Source organism: Hyla sarda, chromosome 1 (assembly GCF_029499605.1).
Source record: "Hyla sarda isolate aHylSar1 chromosome 1, aHylSar1.hap1, whole genome shotgun sequence".
Lineage (NCBI taxonomy): Eukaryota > Metazoa > Chordata > Amphibia > Anura > Hylidae > Hyla > Hyla sarda.
Genome location: NC_079189.1, coordinates 2,487,801 through 2,506,705, shown reverse-complemented (window position 1 = coordinate 2,506,705; position 18,905 = coordinate 2,487,801). Strand labels below are relative to the sequence as shown.

General features: G+C 47.8%; 1 protein-coding gene across 1 annotated transcript in view; it reads left to right on the top strand.

The window, feature by feature from the left end:
- The window catches only part of LOC130303350 (oocyte zinc finger protein XlCOF7.1-like), a 197,817-nt gene that overhangs the window by 171,788 nt on the left and 7,124 nt on the right, over positions 1-18,905 (top strand). The window contains 4 exon segments of the mRNA XM_056551778.1: positions 6,937-7,110; positions 9,212-9,338; positions 9,436-9,527; positions 9,656-9,764. Of these exon segments, the coding sequence (XP_056407753.1) occupies positions 6,937-7,110; positions 9,212-9,338; positions 9,436-9,527; positions 9,656-9,764 (502 nt within the window).

Sequence of the window (18,905 nt, the reverse complement as noted above, 5' to 3'; positions counted from 1 at the left end):
CCACATCTATTGGTCACATGATTGTGACATCATCACAGGTCCTACATCTTCCCATCTAGTAGATTGTTACAGTGTGTCACCCCAGTAGTAAGGAATCTACATGAGGAGGAGGTTTGTTACAGTGTGTCACCCCAGTAGTAAGGAGATTACATGAGGAGGAGGTTTGTTACAGTGTGTCACCCCAGTAGTAAGGAGATTACATGAGGAGGAGGTTTGTTACAGTGTGTCACCCCAGTAGTGAGGAGATTACATGGGGAGGAGGTTTGTTACAGTGTGTCACCCCAGTAGTAAGGAGATTACATGAGGAGGAGGTTTGTTACAGTGTGTCACCCCATTAGTAAGGAGATTACATGAGGAGGAGGTTTGTTACAGTGTGTCACCCCAGTAGTAAGGAATCTACATGAGGAGGAGGTTTGTTACAGTGTGTCACCCCAGTAGTAAGGAAATTACATGAGGAGGTTTGTTACAGTGTGTCACCCCAGTAGTAAGGAGATTACATGAGGAGGAGGTTTGTTACAGTGTGTCACCCCAGTAGTAAGGAGATTACATGAGGAGGAGGTTTGTTACAGTGTGTCACCCCAGTAGTAAGGAGATTACATGAGGAGGAGGTTTGTTACAGTGTGTCACCCCAGCAGTAAGGAAATTACATGAGGAGGTTTGTTACAGTGTGTCACCCCAGTAGTAAGGAGATTACATGAGGAGGTTTGTTACAGTGTGTCACCCCAGTAGTAAGGAGATTACATGAGGTGGAGGTTTGTTACAGTGTGTCACCCCAGTAGTAAGGTGATTACATGAGAAGGAGGTTTGTTACAGTGTATCACCCCAGTAGTAAGGAGATTACATGAGGAGGAGGTTTGTTACAGTGTGTCATCCCAGTAGTAAGGAGATTACATGAGGAGGAGGTTTGTTACAGTGTGTCACCCCAGTAGTAAGGAGATTACATGAGGAGGAGGTTTGTTACAGTGTGTCACCCCAGTAGTAAGGAGATTACATGAGGAGGAGGTTTGTTACAGTGTGTCACCCCAGTAGTAAGGAGATTACATGAGGAGGAGGTTTGTTACAGTGTGTCACCCCAGTAGAAGGAGATTACATGAGGAGGAGGTTTGTTACAGTGTGTCACCCCAGTAGAAGGAGATTACATGAAGAGAAGGTTTGTTACAGTGTGTCACCCCAGTAGTATGGAGATTACATGAGGAGGAGGTTCGTTACAGTGTGTCACCCCAGTAGTAAGGTGTTTACATGAGGAGGAGGTTTGTTACAGTGTGTCACCCCAGTAGTAAGGTGATTACATGAGGAGGAGGTTTGTTACAGTGTGTCACCCCAGTAGTAAGGTGATTACATGAGGAGGAGGTTTGTTACAGTGTGTCACCCCAGTAGTAAGGTGATTACATGAGGAGGAGGTTTGTTACAGTGTGTCACCCCAGTAGTAAGGTGATTACATGAGGAGGAGGTTTATTACAGTGTGTCACCCCAGTAGTAAGGAGATTACATGAGAAGGAGGTTTGTTACAGTGTGTCACCCCAGTAGTAAGGAGATTACATGAGGAGGAGGTTTGTTACAGTGTGTCACCCCAGTAGTAAGGTGATTACATGAGGAGGGGTTTGTTACAGTGTGTCACCCCAGTAGTAAGGAGATTACATGAGGAGGAGGTTTGTTACAGTGTGTCACCCCAGTAGTAAGGAGATTACATGAGGAGGAGGTTTGTTACAGTGTGTCATCCCAGTAGTAAGGAGATTACATAAGGAGGAGGTTTGTTACAGTGTGTCACCCCAGTAGTAAGGAGATTACATAAGGAGGAGGTTTGTTACAGTGTGTCACCCCAGTAGTAAGGAAATTACATGAGGAGGAGGATTGTTACAGTGTGTCACCCCAGTAGTAAGGTGATTACATGAGGAGGGGTTTGTTACAGTGTGTCACCCCAGTAGTAAGGAGATTACATGAGGAGGAGGTTTGTTACAGTGTGTCACCCCAGTAGTAAGGAGATTACATGAGGAGGAGGTTTGTTACAGTGTGTCACCCCAGTAGTAAGGAGATTACATGAGGAGGAGGTTTGTTACAGTGTGTCACCCCAGTAGAAGGAGATTACATGAGGAGGAGGTTTGTTACAGTGTGTCACCCCAGTAGGAGATTACATGAAGAGAAGGTTTGTTACAGTATGTCACCCCAGTAGTATGGAGATTACATGAGGAGGAGGTTCGTTACAGTGTGTCACCCCAGTAGTAAGGTGATTACATGAGAAGGAGGTTTATTACAGTGTGTCACCCCAGTAGTAAGGTGATTACATGAGGAGGAGGTTTGTTACAGTGTGTCACCCCAGTAGTAAGGAGATTACATGAGAAGGAGGTTTGTTACAGTGTGTCACCCCAGTAGTAAGGAGATTACATGAGGAGGAGGTTTGTTACAGTGTGTCACCCCAGTAGTAAGGAGATTACATGAGGAGGAGGTTTGTTACAGTGTGTCACCCCAGTAGTAAGGAGATTACATGAGGAGGAGGTTTGTTACAGTGTGTCATCCCAGTAGTAAGGAGATTACATAAGGAGGAGGTTTGTTACAGTGTGTCACCCCAGTAGTAAGGAGATTACATAAGGAGGAGGTTTGTTACAGTGTGTCACCCCAGTAGTAAGGAAATTACATGAGGAGGAGGATTGTTACAGTGTGTCACCCCAGTAGTAAGGTGATTACATGAGGAGGGGTTTGTTACAGTGTGTCACCCCAGTAGTAAGGAGATTACATGAGGAGGAGGTTTGTTACAGTGTGTCACCCCAGTAGTAAGGAGATTACATGAGGAGGAGGTTTGTTACAGTGTGTCACCCCAGTAGTAAGGAGATTACATGAGGAGGAGGTTTGTTACAGTGTGTCACCCCAGTAGTAAGGTGATTACATGAGGAGGAGGTTTGTTACAGTGTGTCACCTCAGTAGTAAGGTGATTACATGAGGAGGTGGTTTGTTACAGTGTGTCACCTCAGTTGTAAGGTGATTACATGAGGAGGAGGTTTGTTACAGTGTGTCACCTCAGTAATAAGGTGATTACATGAGGAGGAGGTTTGTTACAGTGTTTCACCCCAGTAGGAAGGAGATTACATGGGGAGGAGGTTTGTTACAGTGTTTCACCCCAGTAGTAAGGAGATTACATGAGGAGGAGGTTTGTTACAGTGTGTCACCTCAGTAGTAAGGTGATTACATGAGGAGGTGGTTTGTTACAGTGTGTCACCTCAGTTGTAAGGTGATTACATGAGGAGGAGGTTTGTTACAGTGTGTCACCTCAGTAGTAAGGTGATTACATGAGGAGGAGGTTTGTTACAGTGTTTCACCCCAGTAGGAAGGAGATTACATGGGGAGGAGGTTTGTTACAGTGTTTCACCCCAGTAGTAAGGAGATTACATGAGGAGGAGGTTTGTTACAGTGTGTCACCCCAGTAGTAAGGAGATTACATGAGTAGGATGTTTGTTAGTGTGTGTCACCCCAGTAGTAAGGAGATTACATGAGGAGGAGGATTGTTACAGTGTGTCACCCCAGTAGTAAGGAGATTACATGAGGAGGAGGTTTGTTACAGTGTGTCACCCCAGTAGTAAGGAGATTACATGAGGAGGAGGTTTGTTACAGTGTGTCACCCCAGTAGTAAGGAGATTACATGAGGAGGAGATTTGTTACAGTGTGTCACCCCAGTAGTAAGGTGATTACATGAGGAGGAGGTTTGTTACAGTGTATCACCTCAGTAGTAAGGTGATTACATGAGGAGGTGGTTTGTTACAGTGTGTCACCCCAGTAGTAAGGAGATTACATGAGGAGGAGGTTTGTTACAGTGTGTCACTTCAGTAGTAAGGTGATTACATGAGGAGGAGGTTTGTTACAGTGTTTCACCCCAGTAGTAAGGAGATTACATGAGGAGGAGGTTTGTTACAGTGTTTCACCCCAGTAGTAAGGAGATTATATGAGGAGGAGGTTTGTTACAGTGTGTCACCCCAGTAGTAAGGAGATTACATGAGGAGGAGGTTTGTTACAGTGTTTCACCCCAGTAGTAAGGAGATTATATGAGGAGGAGGTTTGTTACAGTGTGTCACCCCAGTAGTAAGGAGATTACATGAGTAGGATGTTTGTTAGTGTGTGTCACCCCAGTAGTAAGGAGATTACATGAGGAGGAGGTTTGTTACAGTGTGTCACCCCAGTAGTAAGGAGATTACATGAGGAGGAGGTTTGTTACAGTGTGTCTCCCCAGTAGTAAGGAGATTACATGAGGAGGAGGTTTGTTACAGTGTGTCACCCCAGTAGTAAGGTGATTACATGAGGAGGAGGTTTGTTACAGTGTATCACCTCAGTAGTAAGGTGATTACATGAGGAGGTGGTTTGTTACAGTGTGTCACCCCAGTAGTAAGGAGATTACATGAGGAGGAGGTTTGTTACAGTGTGTCACCCCAGTAGTAAGGAGATTACATGAGGAGGAGGTTTGTTACAGTGTGTCTCCCCAGTAGTAAGGTGATTACATGAGGAGGAGGTTTGTTACAGTGTATCACCTCAGTAGTAAGGTGATTACATGAGGAGGTGGTTTGTTACAGTGTGTCACCCCAGTAGTAAGGAGATTACATGAGGAGGAGGTTTGTTACAGTGTGTCACCCCAGTAGTAAGGAGATTATATGAGGAGGAGGTTTGTTACAGTGTGTCACCCCAGTAGTGAGGAGATTACTTGAGGAGGTTTGTTACAGTGTTTCACCCCAGTAGTAAGGAGATTATATGAGGAGGAGGTTTGTTACAGTGTGTCACCCCAGTAGTTTTAGGCTTATTACATGAGGAGGAGGTTTGTTACAGTGTGTCACCCCAGTAGTAAGGAGATTACATGGGGAGGATTTTTATTTTTTACAGTGTGTCACCCCAGTAGTGAGGAGATTAGAAGAAGAGGAGAAGGAGGAGGTTTGTTACATTGTGTCGCTGGTTTTGTGACTCAGGCTCCTCCTCTTTCCCTCCAGCTGACCCAGTTGTCTCCTGAATGACCCCCAAGGATGGACAAGGACAGGAATGAGATGACTAAGAGAATATTACACTTCACCTTGGAGATCCTCCACCTGCTGACCGGAGAGGTGAGGTGACCCATCTACATTTCCACCATTGTTGTCCCCCCATCTACATTTCCACCATTGTTGTCCCCCCATCTACATTTCCACCATTGTTGTCCCCATCTACATTTCCACCATTGTTGTCCCCATCTACATTTCCACCATTGTTGTGTCCCCATCTACATTTCCACCATTGTTGTCCCCCCATCTACATTTCCACCATTGTTGTCCCCATCTACATTTCCACCATTGTTGTCCCCATCTACATTTCCACCATTGTTGTGTCCCCATCTACATTTCCACCATTGTTGTCCCCCCATCTACATTTCCACCATTGTTGTCCCCATCTACATTTCCACCATTGTTGTCCCCCATCTACAGTTCCACCATTTTTGTCCCCCATCTACATTTCCACCATTGTTGTCCCCATCTACATTTCCACCATTGTTGTCCCCCATCTACATTTCCACCATTGTTGTCCCCCATCTACATTTCCACCATTGTTGTCCCCATCTACATTTCCACCATTGTTGTCCCCCATCTACATTTCCACCATTGTTGTCCCCATCTACATTTCCACCATTGTTGTCTCCATCTACATTTCCACCATTGTTGTCCCCATCTACATTTCCACCATTGTTGTCTCCATCTACATTTCCACCATTGTTGTCCCCATCTACATTTCCACCATTGTTGTCCCCCCATCTACATTTCCACCATTGTTGTCCCCCCCCCATCTACATTTCCACCATTGATGTCCCCATCTACATTTCCACCATTGTTGTCCCCCATCTACATTTCCACCATTGTTGTCCCCCCATCTACATTTCCACCATTGTTGTCCCCCATCTACATTTCCACCATTGTTGTCCCCCATCTACATTTCCACCATTGTTGTCCCCCATCTACATTTCCACCATTGTTGTCCCTCCATCTACATTTCCACCATTGTTGTCCCCCCATCTACATTTCCACCATTGTTGTCCCCCATCTACATTTCCACCATTGTTGTCCCCCCATCTACATTTCCACCATTGTTGTCCCCCATCTACATTTCCACCATTGTTGTCCCCCCATCTACATTTCCACCATTGTTGTCCCCATCTACATTTCCACCATTGTTGTCCCCATCTACATTTCCACCATTGTTGTCCCCATCTACATTTCCACCATTGTTGTCCCCCATCTACATTTCCACCATTGTTGTCCCCCATCTACATTTCCACCATTGTTGTCCCCATCTACATTTCCACCATTGTTGTCCCCCCATCTACATTTCCACCATTGTTGTCCCCATCTACATTTCCACCACTGTTGTCCCCATCTACATTTCCACCATTGTTGTCCCCATCTACATTTCCACCACTGTTGTCCCCATCTACATTTCCACCATTGTTGTCCCCCCATCTACATTTCCACCATTGTTGTCCCCCATCTACATTTCCACCATTGTTGTCCCCCATCTACATTTCCACCACTGTTGTCCCCATCTACATTTCCACCACTGTTGTCCCCATCTACATTTCCACCATTGTTGTCCCCCATCTACATTTCCACCATTGTTGTCCCCCATCTACATTTCCACCATTGTTGTCACATCTACATTTCCACCATTGTTGTCTCCATCTACATTTCCACCATTGTTGTCCCCCCATCTACATTTCCACCATTGTTGTCCCCCATCTACATTTCCACCATTGTTGTCCCCCCATCTTTGGCTCCGCTCTATGTTCTGGATTTCTCTTTGTAGGTGAGGTCTCCAGAACTGACCCCAGTATTCCAGATGTGCTCACTAGAGCTCTATACAGGGGGCACAATCTCCTCTTTGTAGTGAGGGAGGAATACTGGGGTCAGTCCCCTCATTGTCTCTCTCCATACACAGGATTACACCATAGTGAAGAAGACATGGGGGGAATGTGTGGCCCCCAGCAGCCATCTCCATGAGTCAGGAGGACAGAGCAGGGCCCGGGGCCCCATCACGGAGCCTCCACCTCACTCACTGATACATGAGGAGAAGATCCTAGAACTCATCCACAGGATCACTGAGCTGCTGACTGGAGAGGTGACCCTGCTGGGACATTATACAGTAATGGAGGGGTCTGGTGATGATTCGATAGGTGACACTGCTGGGACATTATACAGTAATGGAGGGGTCTGGTGATGATTAGAGAGGTGACACTGCTGGGACATTATACAGTAATGGAGGGGTCTGGTGATGACTGGAGAGGTGACACTGCTGGGACATTATACAGTAATGGAGGGGTCTGGTGATGACTGGAGAGGTGACACTGCTGGGACATTATACAGTAATGGAGGGGTCTGGTGATGACTGGAGAGGTGACACTGCCGGGACATTATACAGTAATGGAGGGGTCTGGTGATGACTGGAGAGGTGACACTGCTGGGACATTATACAGTAATGGAGGGGTCTGGTGATGACTGGAGAGGTGACACTGCTGGGACATTATACAGTAATGGAGGGGTCTGGTGATGACTGGAGAGGTGACACTGCTGGGACATTATACAATAATGGAGGGGTCTGGTGATGACTGGAGAGGTGACCCTGCTGGGACATTATACAGTAATGGAGGGGTCTGGTGATGATTTGAGAGTTGACACTGCTGGGACATTATACAGTAATGGAGGGGTCTGGTGATGATTTGAGAGTTGACCCTGCTGGGACATTATACTGTAATGGAGGGGTCTGGTGATGACTGACGAGGTGACCCTGCTGGGACATTATACAGTAATGGAGGGGTCTGGTTATGATTAGAGAGGTGACACTGCTGGGACATTATACAGTAATGGAGGGGTCTGGTGATGACTGGAGAGGTGACACTGCTGGGACATTATACAGTAATAGAGGGGTCTGGTGGTGACTGGAGAGGTGACACTGCTGGGACATTATACAGTAATGGAGGGGTCTGGTGATGATTGGAGAGGTGACACTGCTGGGACATTATACAGTAATGGAGGGGTCTGGTGATGATTGGAGAGGTGACACTGCTAGGACATTATACAGTAATGGAGGGGTCTGGTGATGACTGGAGAGGTGACACTGCTGGGACATTATACAGTAATGGAGGGGTCTGGTGATGACTGGAGAGGTGACACTGCTGGGACATTATACAGTAATGGAGGGGTCTGGTGATGACTGGAGAGGTGACACTGCTAGGACATTATACAGTAATGGAGGGGTCTGGTGATGATTGGAGAGGTGACACTGCTGGGACATTATACAGTAATGGAGGGGTCTGGTGATGATTGGAGAGGTGACACTGCTGGGACATTATACAGCAATGGAGGGGTCTGGTGATGACTGGAGAGGTGACACTGCTGGGACATTATACAGTAATGGAGGGGTCTGGTGATGACTGGAGAGGTGACACTGCTGAGACATTATATAGTAATGGAGGGGTCTGGTGATGACTGGAGAGGTGACACTGCTGGGACATTATACAGTAATGGAGGAGTCTGGTGATGATTAGAGAGGTGACACTGCTGGGACATTATACAGTAATGGAGGAGTCTGGTGATGATTAGAGAGGTGACACTGCTGGGACATTATACAGTAATGAAGGGGTCTGGTGATGATTAGAGAGGTGACATTGCTGGGACATTATACAGTAATGGAGGGGTCTGGTGATGATTAGAGAGGTGACACTGCTGGGACATTATACAGTAATGGAGGGGTCTGGTGATGACTGGAGAGGTGACACTGCTGGGACATTATACAGTAATGGAGGGGTCTGGTGATGACTGGAGAGGTGACACTGCTGGGACATTATACAGTAATGGAGGGGTCTGGTGATGATTAGAGAGGTGACCCTGCTGGGACATTATACAGTAACGGAGGGGTCTGGTGATGACTGGAGAGGTGACACTGCTGGGACATTATATAGTAATGGAGGGGTCTGGTGATGATTAGAGAGGTGACACTGCTGGGACATTATACAGTAATGGAGGGGTCTGGTGATGACTGGAGAGGTGACACTGCTGGGACATTATACAGTAATGGAGGGGTCTGGTGATGATTAGAGAGGTGACACTGCTGGGACATTATACAGTAATGGAGGGGTCTGGTGATGATTAGAGAGGTGACACTGCTGGGACATTATACAGTAATGGAGGGGTCTGGTGATGACGGTATCATTGTGTGTCAGGTTCCTATAAGGTGTCAGGATGTTGCGGTCTATTTCTCCATGGAGGAGTGGGAGTATGTAGAAGGGCACAAGGATCTGTACCAGGACATAGTCATGATGGAGGATCACCGGCCCCTCACATCACAAGGTAAGAAGAGACATATATATAGATATCACTCTCACTACATAGTAACATAGAAATCTATCCAGCACTGATGTATTCATTCCCTGTGTGTTCCCTACAGATGGAGTCATTGATAGAAATCCACCCGAGAGGTGTCCCCGCCCTCTGTATTCCCAGGACTGTCCAGAGGGAAATGTCCCAGAGAAGCATCAGGTAGATGAGGCTGATCCTACATCTCTATAGGGGGTCCTGCAGTCATAGATGTGGGGATAGATTTTGGGGGTCTCTGTTGCTCCTCCTGTCTGCTGTATTGTAGTGAATTGTTCTATGTGTCACATCAGGGGGGAGATCTGACTAATAATAAAGTGGAGGATGAAGAAGAGAGGATGAGGGGCCATCACCCGTGTATGAGGGAATTGAAGGAGGAAATTCCAGGAGGTGTTACCCCAGGTATGTAATAATTCCAGGAGGTGTTACCCCTGGTATGTAATAATTCCAGGAGGTGTTACCCCAGGTATGTAATAATTCCAGGAGGTGTTACCCCAGGTATGTAATAATTCCAGGAGGTGTTACCCCAGGTATGTAATAATTCCAGGAGGTGTTACCCCAGGTATGTAATAATTCCAGGAGGTGTTACCCCAGGTATGTAATAATTCCAGGAGGTGTTACCCCAGGTATGTAATAATTCCAGGAGGTGTTACCCCAGGTATGTAATAATTCCAGGAGGTGTTACCCCAGGTATGTAATAATTCCAGGAGGTGTTACCCCAGGTATGTAATATTTCCAGGAGGTGTTACCCCAGGTATGTAATAATGGCAGGAGGTGTTACCCCAATTGTGTAATAATTCCAGGAGGTGTTACCCCAGGTAGGTAATAATTCCAGGAGGTGTTACCCCAGGTATGTAATGATTCCAGGAGGTGTTACCCCAGGTATGTAATAATTCCAGGAGGTGTTGCCCCAGGTATGTAATAATTCTAGGAGGTGTTACCCCAGGTATGTAATAATTCCAAGAGGTGTTACCCCAGGTATGTAATGATTCCAGGAGGTGTTACCCCAGGTGTGCAATGATTCCAGGAGGTGTTACCCCAGGTATGTAATTATTCCCGGAGGTGTTACCCCAGGTATTTAATAATTCCAGGAGGTGTTACCCCAGGTATGTAATAATTCCAGGAGGTGTTACCCCAGGTATGTAATGATTCCAGTAGGTGTTACCCCAGGTATGTGATGATTCCAGGAGGTGTTACCTCAGGTATGTAATAATTCCAGGAGGTGTTGCACCAGGTATGTAATAATTCCATGAGGTGTTACCCCAGGTATGTAATAATTCTAAGAGGTGTTACCCCAGGTATGTAATAATTAAAGGAGGTGTTACCCCAGGTATGTAATAATTCCAGGAGGTGTTACCCCAGGTATGTAATAATTCCAGGAGGTGTTACCCCAGGTATGTAATAATTCCAGGAGGTGTTACCCCAGGTATGTAATAATTCCAGGAGGTGTTACCCCTGGTATGTAATTATTCCAGGAGGTGTTACCCCAGGTATGTAATAATTCCAGGAGGTGTTACCCCTGGTATGTAATTATTCCAGGAGGTGTTACCCCAGGTATGTAATAATTCCAGGAGGTGTTACCCCAGGTATGTAATAATTCCAGGAGGTGTTACCCCTGGTATGTAATTATTCCAGGAGGTGTTACCCCAGGTAGGTAATAATTCCAGGAGGTGTTACCCCAGGTATGTAATGATTCCAGGAGGTGTTACCCCAGGTATGTAATAATTCCAGGAGGTGTTGCCCCAGGTATGTAATAATTCTAGGAGGTGTTACCCCAGGTATGTAATAATTCCAAGAGGTGTTACCCCAGGTATGTAATGATTCCAGGAGGTGTTACCCCAGGTGTGCAATGATTCCAGGAGGTGTTACCCCAGGTATGTAATTATCCCGGAGGTGTTACCCCAGGTATTTAATAATTCCAGGAGGTGTTACCCCAGGTATGTAATAATTCCAGGAGGTGTTACCCCAGGTATGTAATGATTCCAGTAGGTGTTACCCCAGGTATGTGATGATTCCAGGAGGTGTTACCTCAGGTATGTAATAATTCCAGGAGGTGTTGCACCAGGTATGTAATAATTCCAGGAGGTGTTGCACCAGGTATGTAATAATTCCATGAGGTGTTACCCCAGGTATGTAATAATTCTAAGAGGTGTTACCCCAGGTATGTAATAATTAAAGGAGGTGTTACCCCAGGTATGTAATAATTCCAGGAGGTGTTACCCCAGGTATGTAATAATTCCAGGAGGTGTTACCCCAGGTATGTAATAATTCCAGGAGGTGTTACCCCAGGTATGTAATAATTCCAGGAGGTGTTACCCCTGGTATGTAATTATTCCAGGAGGTGTTACCCCAGGTATGTAATAATTCCAGGAGGTGTTACCCCTGGTATGTAATTATTCCAGGAGGTGTTACCCCAGGTATGTAATAATTCCAGGAGGTGTTACCCCAGGTATGTAATAATTCCAGGAGGTGTTACCCCAGGTATATAATAATTCCAGGAGGTGTTACCCCAGGTAGGTAATAATTCCAGGAGGTGTTACCCCAGGTATGTAATAATTCCAGGAGGTGTTACCCCAGGTATGTAATAATTCCAGGAGGTGTTACCCCTGGTATGTAATTATTCCAGGAGGTGTTACCCCTGGTATGTAATTATTCCAGGAGGTGTTACCCCAGGTATGTAATAATTCCAGGAGGTGTTACCCCAGGTATGTAATAATTCCAGGAGGTGTTACCCCAGGTATATAATAATGGATTTGTAGTCTAAATATCGTCTACGTTTTCATTCTTTTTTGAATCCAGGTTTTGGAATCTGGAGTTAGCGGGTAGATGGAACCATTTCCTGGTGTAGGTTGTGACGGACCGGATCAGATATTGTCCGGACTCGGGTGGTGGGCAGGCGGTTAGATAGTGAATTCGGGAACAGGCAGGAAATCCGTGACAGGCGGCTCCAGCTTCTGGGATTTATGTAAATCTTTATGTTTGATATAGAAAAGGACAAGACAAAAACAAATAGAAATTTAGCAGGAAACAATAAAACAACATTGAAAACAATGGCAGGAATCAAGGTCAGACTAACAAGACCAGATTAACCTGTGATGACCTAGAGATGACCTTTCCTCACCTTGTCTGTGGAGACATGATTTTGGGGTATCCATAGGATTGGGGATAAGATGTCTGATTGCAGGGGACCCGCCGCTGGGACCCCCCCACGATCTCCGTGCAGCATTTTATGCCAGGCTGTTTCTCCAGTCTCGGAAACCTCTATTTTTCCGGTCCGTTACGTCACGGCCCCTCTCATAGACATGAATTTAGAGGGCGTGACGTGACTGCCCGGAAAGTCTCACAAGTCTTTATTGGTGCTCGGCCCAAACGTTACCTTATGTAAATATGTTCACAACTCTTTCTTCAATTCATAGGCTTATTTAAAGGGGTACTCTGCTGCCCGAGCGTACAGAACATTTTGTTCTGAATGTTTACAGAGGGCAGCGGGGTACGCCCTGTCATGATCATACACCTCGTGACATCACCCCACGCCCCCTTAATGAAAGTCTATGGGAGAGGGTGTGATGGCCACCACTTCCCCTCCCATAGACTTGCATTAAAGGGGCGTGGCGTGGCGTGATGCCTGTGCCATCCATTGGATGTAGCTGTGATGCCCAGTAGGTTGTGTAGGAAGAAGACGAACTCGATGGGGAAACAAGATTGGGCTTGTCACGATTCGGCTGGCTGGAGGTGGATCCTCTGTGCCAGAGAGGGATTGGCGTGGACCGTGTTGGTGGACCGCTTCTAAGTTGCTACTGGTTTTCACCAGAGCCCGCCGCAAAGCGGGATGGTCTTACAGCGGCGGTAGCAACCAGGTCGTATCCATCGGCAACGGCTCAACCTCTCTGACTGCTGAGATAGGCATGGTACAAGGGATAAGGCAAGAGCAAGGTCGGACGTAGCAGAAGGTCAGGGCAGGCAGCAAGGATCGTAGTCAGGGGCAACGGCAGGAGGTCTGAAACACAGGCTAGGAACACACAAGGAAACGCTTTCACTGGCACAATGGCAACAAGATCCGGCGAGGGAGTGCAGGGGAAGTGAGGTATAAGTAGGGAAGTGTACAGGTGATGGTACTGATTAAAACCTCATGTGCCAATCAGTGGCGCACCGGCCCTTTAAATCGCAAAGACCCGGCGCGCGCGCGCCCTAGGGAGCGGGGCCCTGTGCGCCCGGACAGCACAGACAGGGAACGGGTCTGGTAAGCGAGTCGGGATGCGCATCGCGAGCGGGCGCGTCCCGCATCGCGAATCGCATCCCGGCTGGGAACATTATGGCAGCGCACCCGGTCAGCAGGTCTGACCGGGGAGCTGCGAATAGGAGAACGCTGTGAGCGCTCCGGGGAGGAGCGGGGACCCGGAGCGCTCGGCGTAACAGTACCCCCCCCCCCCTTGGGTCTCCCCCTCTTTTTGGAACCTGAGAATTTGAGGATAAGGTTCTTGTCCAGGATGTTGTCCTCAGGTTTCCACGACCTCTCCTCTGGGCCGCAATTCTCCCAATCAACAAGAAATGTTTTTTTACCTCTGACCGTCTTGGATGCCAGAATTTCTTTCACCGAAAAGACGTCAGATGACCCGGAAACTGGAGTGGGAGAAACAACCTTGGGAGAGAAGCGGTTAAGGATGAGCGGTTTAAGGAGAGAGACATGAAAAGCATTGGGAATACGGAGAGAAGGAGGAAGAAGGAGTTTGTAAGAGACAGGGTTGATTTGGCACTTGATTTTGAAAGGACCAAGATAACGTGGTCCCAGTTTATAACTGGGGACACGAAAGCGGACATACTTAGCGGAGAGCCATACCTTGTCTCCGGGAGCAAAAATGGGGGGAATTCTTCTTTTCCTATCGGCATGTTTTTTCATCCGGGATGAGGCCTGTAGGAGAGAATTTTGAGTCTCTTTCCATATGATGGAGAAGTCCCGAGTCACTTCATCAACAGCGGGTAAACCAGAAGGCATGGGAGTGGGAAGGGGGGGGGAAGAGGGTGACGGCCGTACACCACAAAAAATGGGGATTTAGCGGAAGACTCAGAGACTCTGAAATTGTACGAGAATTCGGCCCATGGTAGAAGATCTGCCCAGTCATCCTGGCGGGAGGAAACAAAATGTCGCAAATAGTCGCCCAGGACCTGATTAATTCTTTCTACTTGCCCATTGGATTGGGGATGATAAGAAGACGAGAAGTTTAACTTGATTTTAAGTTGATTACAGAGGGCCCTCCAGAATTTAGACACAAATTGAACGCCTCTATCCGAGATGATATGCGTAGGAAGCCCGTGAAGGCGAAAAATGTGTATAAAAAATTGTTTCGCCAACTGAGGCGCAGAAGGAAGACCTGGAAGAGGGATAAAATGTGCCATCTTGGAGAATCGATCAACGACCACCCAAATAACTGTGTTGCCATGGGATAAAGGTAAGTCTGTAATAAAGTCCATAGCAATCTGAGACCATGGTCGCTCAGGAACAGGCAGAGGATGGAGGAGACCAGCAGGCTTCTGGCGAGGTGTCTTGTCCCGGGCACAGACTGTACAAGCCCGAACAAAATCAACAACATCAGCTTCCAGGGTAGGCCACCAATAAAATCGAGAGATGAGCTGGATGGATTTTTTGATGCCCGCATGGCCTGCGAGATGGGAGGAGTGTCCCCACTTGAGAATCCTGAGGCGCTGGCGTGGAGAGACGAAGGTCTTCCCTGGAGGAGTTTGTCTGATGGAGGCTGGAGAAGTGGAGATCAGACAGACCGGAGTAATAATGTGTTGCGGGGAAGCTTCCACTTCAGAGGCATCCGATGAACGAGAGAGGGCATCGGCCCTAATGTTCTTGTCAGCAGGGTGAAAATTAATTTCAAAGTCAAAACGGGCAAAGAACAATGACCACCTAGCCTGGCGAGGGTTCAGTCGTTGGGCAGACTGGAGATAGGAGAGATTCTTGTGATCAGTGTATATAATAACTGGATATTTGGATCCCTCCAGCAGGTGCCTCCATTCCTCAAGCGCCAATTTTATGGCCAGTAGTTCTCGATCACCAATGGAGTAGTTTTTGTCCGCCGGAGAGAAGGTCCTAGAAAAGAAACCACAAGTAACAGCATGTCCGGAAGAATTTTTTTGTAGGAGTACTGTTCCAGGTCCCACCGAGGAGGCGTCTACCTCCAGCGAGAAGGGCCTAGATGGATCAGGTCTGGAGAGTACGGGAGCAGAAGAAAAGGCAGTTTTGAGATGATTGAATGCATCTTCCGCTTGAGGAGGCCAGGACTTAGGGTTGGCGTTTTTCTTGGTTAGGGCCACGATAGGGGCCACAATAGTGGAAAAGTGCGGAATAAATTGTCTGTAATAATTGGAAAACCCCAAAAAACTTTGGATAGCACGGAGTCCGGAGGGGCGTGGCCAATCCAATACGGCTGATAGTTTATCTGGGTCCATTTGTAGTCCCTGGCCAGAGACCAAGTATCCTAGGAAGGGAAGAGATTGACATTCAAAGAGACATTTTTCCATTTTGGCATATAATTGATTGTCCCGAAGTCTCTGAAGAACCATGCGGACATGCTGGCGGTGTTCTTCTAGGTTAGCAGAAAAAATCAAAATATCGTCTAGGTAGACCACAACACAGGTATATAGAAGATCACGAAAAATTTCATTTACAAAGTCTTGGAAGACGGCAGGGGCATTGCAAAGCCCAAAGAGCATAACCAGATATTCAAAGTGTCCATCTCTGGTGTTAAACGCGGTCTTCCACTCGTCCCCCTCCCTGATGCGGATGAGATTATATGCACCTCTTAAGTCCAGCTTGGTAAAGATGTTGGCGCCTCGTAGGCGGTCAAAGAGTTCCAAGATAAGAGGTAGGGGATAGCATTTTTTTACAGTGATTTTATTAAGTCCGCGGTAATCAATGCAAGGGCGTAAGGAGCTGTCTTTTTTGGAAACAAAGAAAAATCCAGCTCCGGCAGGGGAGGAAGACTTGCGGATAAACCCCTTTTTTAAATTCTCTTGGATGTACTCCATCATGGCTTGTGTTTCCGGAGCAGACAGAGGATAGATTCTGCCCCGGGGTGGAGTAGTACCAGGGAGGAGGTCAATAGGACAGTCATAAGGCCTGTGAGGAGGCAAAGTCTCTGCTTGTTTTTTGCAAAAAACATCAGCATAATCCAGATAGGCCTTGGGGAGACCAGATATCGGAGGGGCCACAGGGTCTTGACTGACAGTACAGGGAGCAGGCTTAAGACAGTTCTTGTGGCAAGTAGTACCCCAGTTCTTGATCTCCCCGGTGGTCCAGTCGAGGGTAGGGGAATGGCGTTGAAGCCAAGGTAGTCCAAGAAGAATTTCCGAAGTGCAGTTAGAGAGGACCAGAAATTCAATCTTTTCGTGATGGGGTCCAATGCACATTAAGAGGGGTTCCGTGCGGTAACGCACAGTACAGTCCAATCTTTCATTATTAACAGAGGCGATGCAGAGGGGTCTGACGAGACTGGTCACCGGGATGTTGAACCTGTTGATGAAAGAGGCCAAAATAAAATTTCCTGCAGATCCGGAATCCAAGAAGGCAACAGCTGAGAAGGAGGAGTTAGAAGAAGAAATCCGCACAGGCACAGTAAGACGTGGAGAAGAAGAGTTCACATCGAGAGCTGTCTCACCTTTGTGCGGAGTCAGAGTGCGTCTTTCCTGACGTGGCAGGAAGGCACTGGAACGGATTGCAGTGGACCAGAGGAGAGAGGAGCCGGGGAGAGAAACCGCCTCGTGCGAACAAAGTCCATATCCTGGCGGAGCTCCTGACGCCTTTCGGAAAAACGCATGTCAATGCGGGTGGCAAGATGAAAAAGTTCATGCAGGTTAGCAGGGATTTCTCGTGCGGCCAGAACATCTTTAATGTTGCTGGATAGGCCTTTTTTAAAGGTCGCGCAGAGGGCCTCGTTATTCCAGGACAATTCGGAGGCGAGAGTACGGAATTGGATGGCGTACTCGCCAACAGAAGAATTAGCCTGGACCAGGTTCAGCAGGGCAGTCTTGGCAGAAGAGGCTCGGGCTGGTTCCTCGAAGACACTTCTAATCTCCGTGAAGAAAGAGTGTACAGAGGCAGTGACGGGGTCATTGCGGTCCCAGAGCGGTGTGGCCCATGACAGGGCTTTCCCAGACAGTAAGCTGACTACGAAAGCCACCTTTGACCTTTCAGTTGGAAACTGGTCCGACATAATCTCTAAATGCAGGGAACATTGTGAAAGAAAACCACGGCAAAATTTAGAGTCCCCATCAAATTTGTCCGGCAAAGATAAACGGAGGCTGGATGTGGCCACTCGCTGCGGAGGAGGTGCAGGAGCTGGCGGAGGAGATTGTTGCTGAAGCTGTGGTAGAAGCTGCTGTAGCATCACGGTCAGTTGAGACAGCTGGTGGCCTTGTTGCGCTATCTGTTGCGACTGCTGGGCGACCACCGTGGTGAGGTCAGCGACAACTGGCAGCGGGACCTCAGCGGGATCCATGGCCGGATCTACTGTCACAATTCGGCTGGCTGGAGGTGGATCCTCTGTGCCAGAGAGGGATTGGCGTGGACCGTGTCGGTGGACCGGTTCTAAGTTGCTACTGGTATTCACCAGAGCCCGCCGCAAAGCGGGATGGTCTTGCAGCGGCGGTAGCAACCAGGTCGTATCCACCGGCAACGGCTCAACCTCTCTGACTGCTGAGATAAGCGCGGTACAAGGGAGTAGACAAGAGCAAGGTCGGACGTAGCAGAAGGTCGGGGCAGGCAGCAAGGATCGTAGTCAGGGGCAACGGCAGGAGGTCTGAAACACAGGCTAGGAACACACAAGGAAACGCTTTCACTGGCACAATGGCAACAAGATCCGGCAAGGAAGTGCAGGGGAAGTGAGGTATAAATAGGGAGTGCACAGGTGAAGGTACTGATTAAAACCTCATGCGCCAAATCGCAAAGAACCGGCGCGCGTGCGCCCTAGGGAGCGGGGCCGCGCGCGCCGGGACAGCACAGACGGGGAACGGGTCTGGTAAGCGAGTCGGGATGCGCATCGCGAGCGGGCGCGTCCCGCATCGCGAATCGCATCCCGGCTGGGAACATTATCGCAGCGCACCCGGTCAGCAGGTTTGACCGGGGCGCTGCGAATAGGAGAACGCTGTGAGCGCTCCGGGGAGGAGCGGGGACCCGGAGCGCTCGGCGTAACAGGGCTTTTCTGTTTTCTTGAGGTTTTTTGTGTATTCATAAAGTCTACGTTAATGTAATAAAATTGTCCACAGAGACCAGAATCATGTACTTGTTGTTGACAATTTAAAGGGGTACTCCAGTGGAAAGAATTTTTTACAGAAAGTTAAAGATTTGTAAATTGTTTCTATTTAAAAATCTTAATCCTTCCCATACTTATCAGCTGCTGTATGCTCCAAAGGAAGTTGTGTAGTTCTTTCCAGTCTGACCATATTGCTCTCTGATGACACCTCTGTCTGTGTCAGGAACTGTCCACTGTGGGAATTTGTCCCTGCTCTGGACAGTTCCTGACATAGACAGAGGTGTCAGCA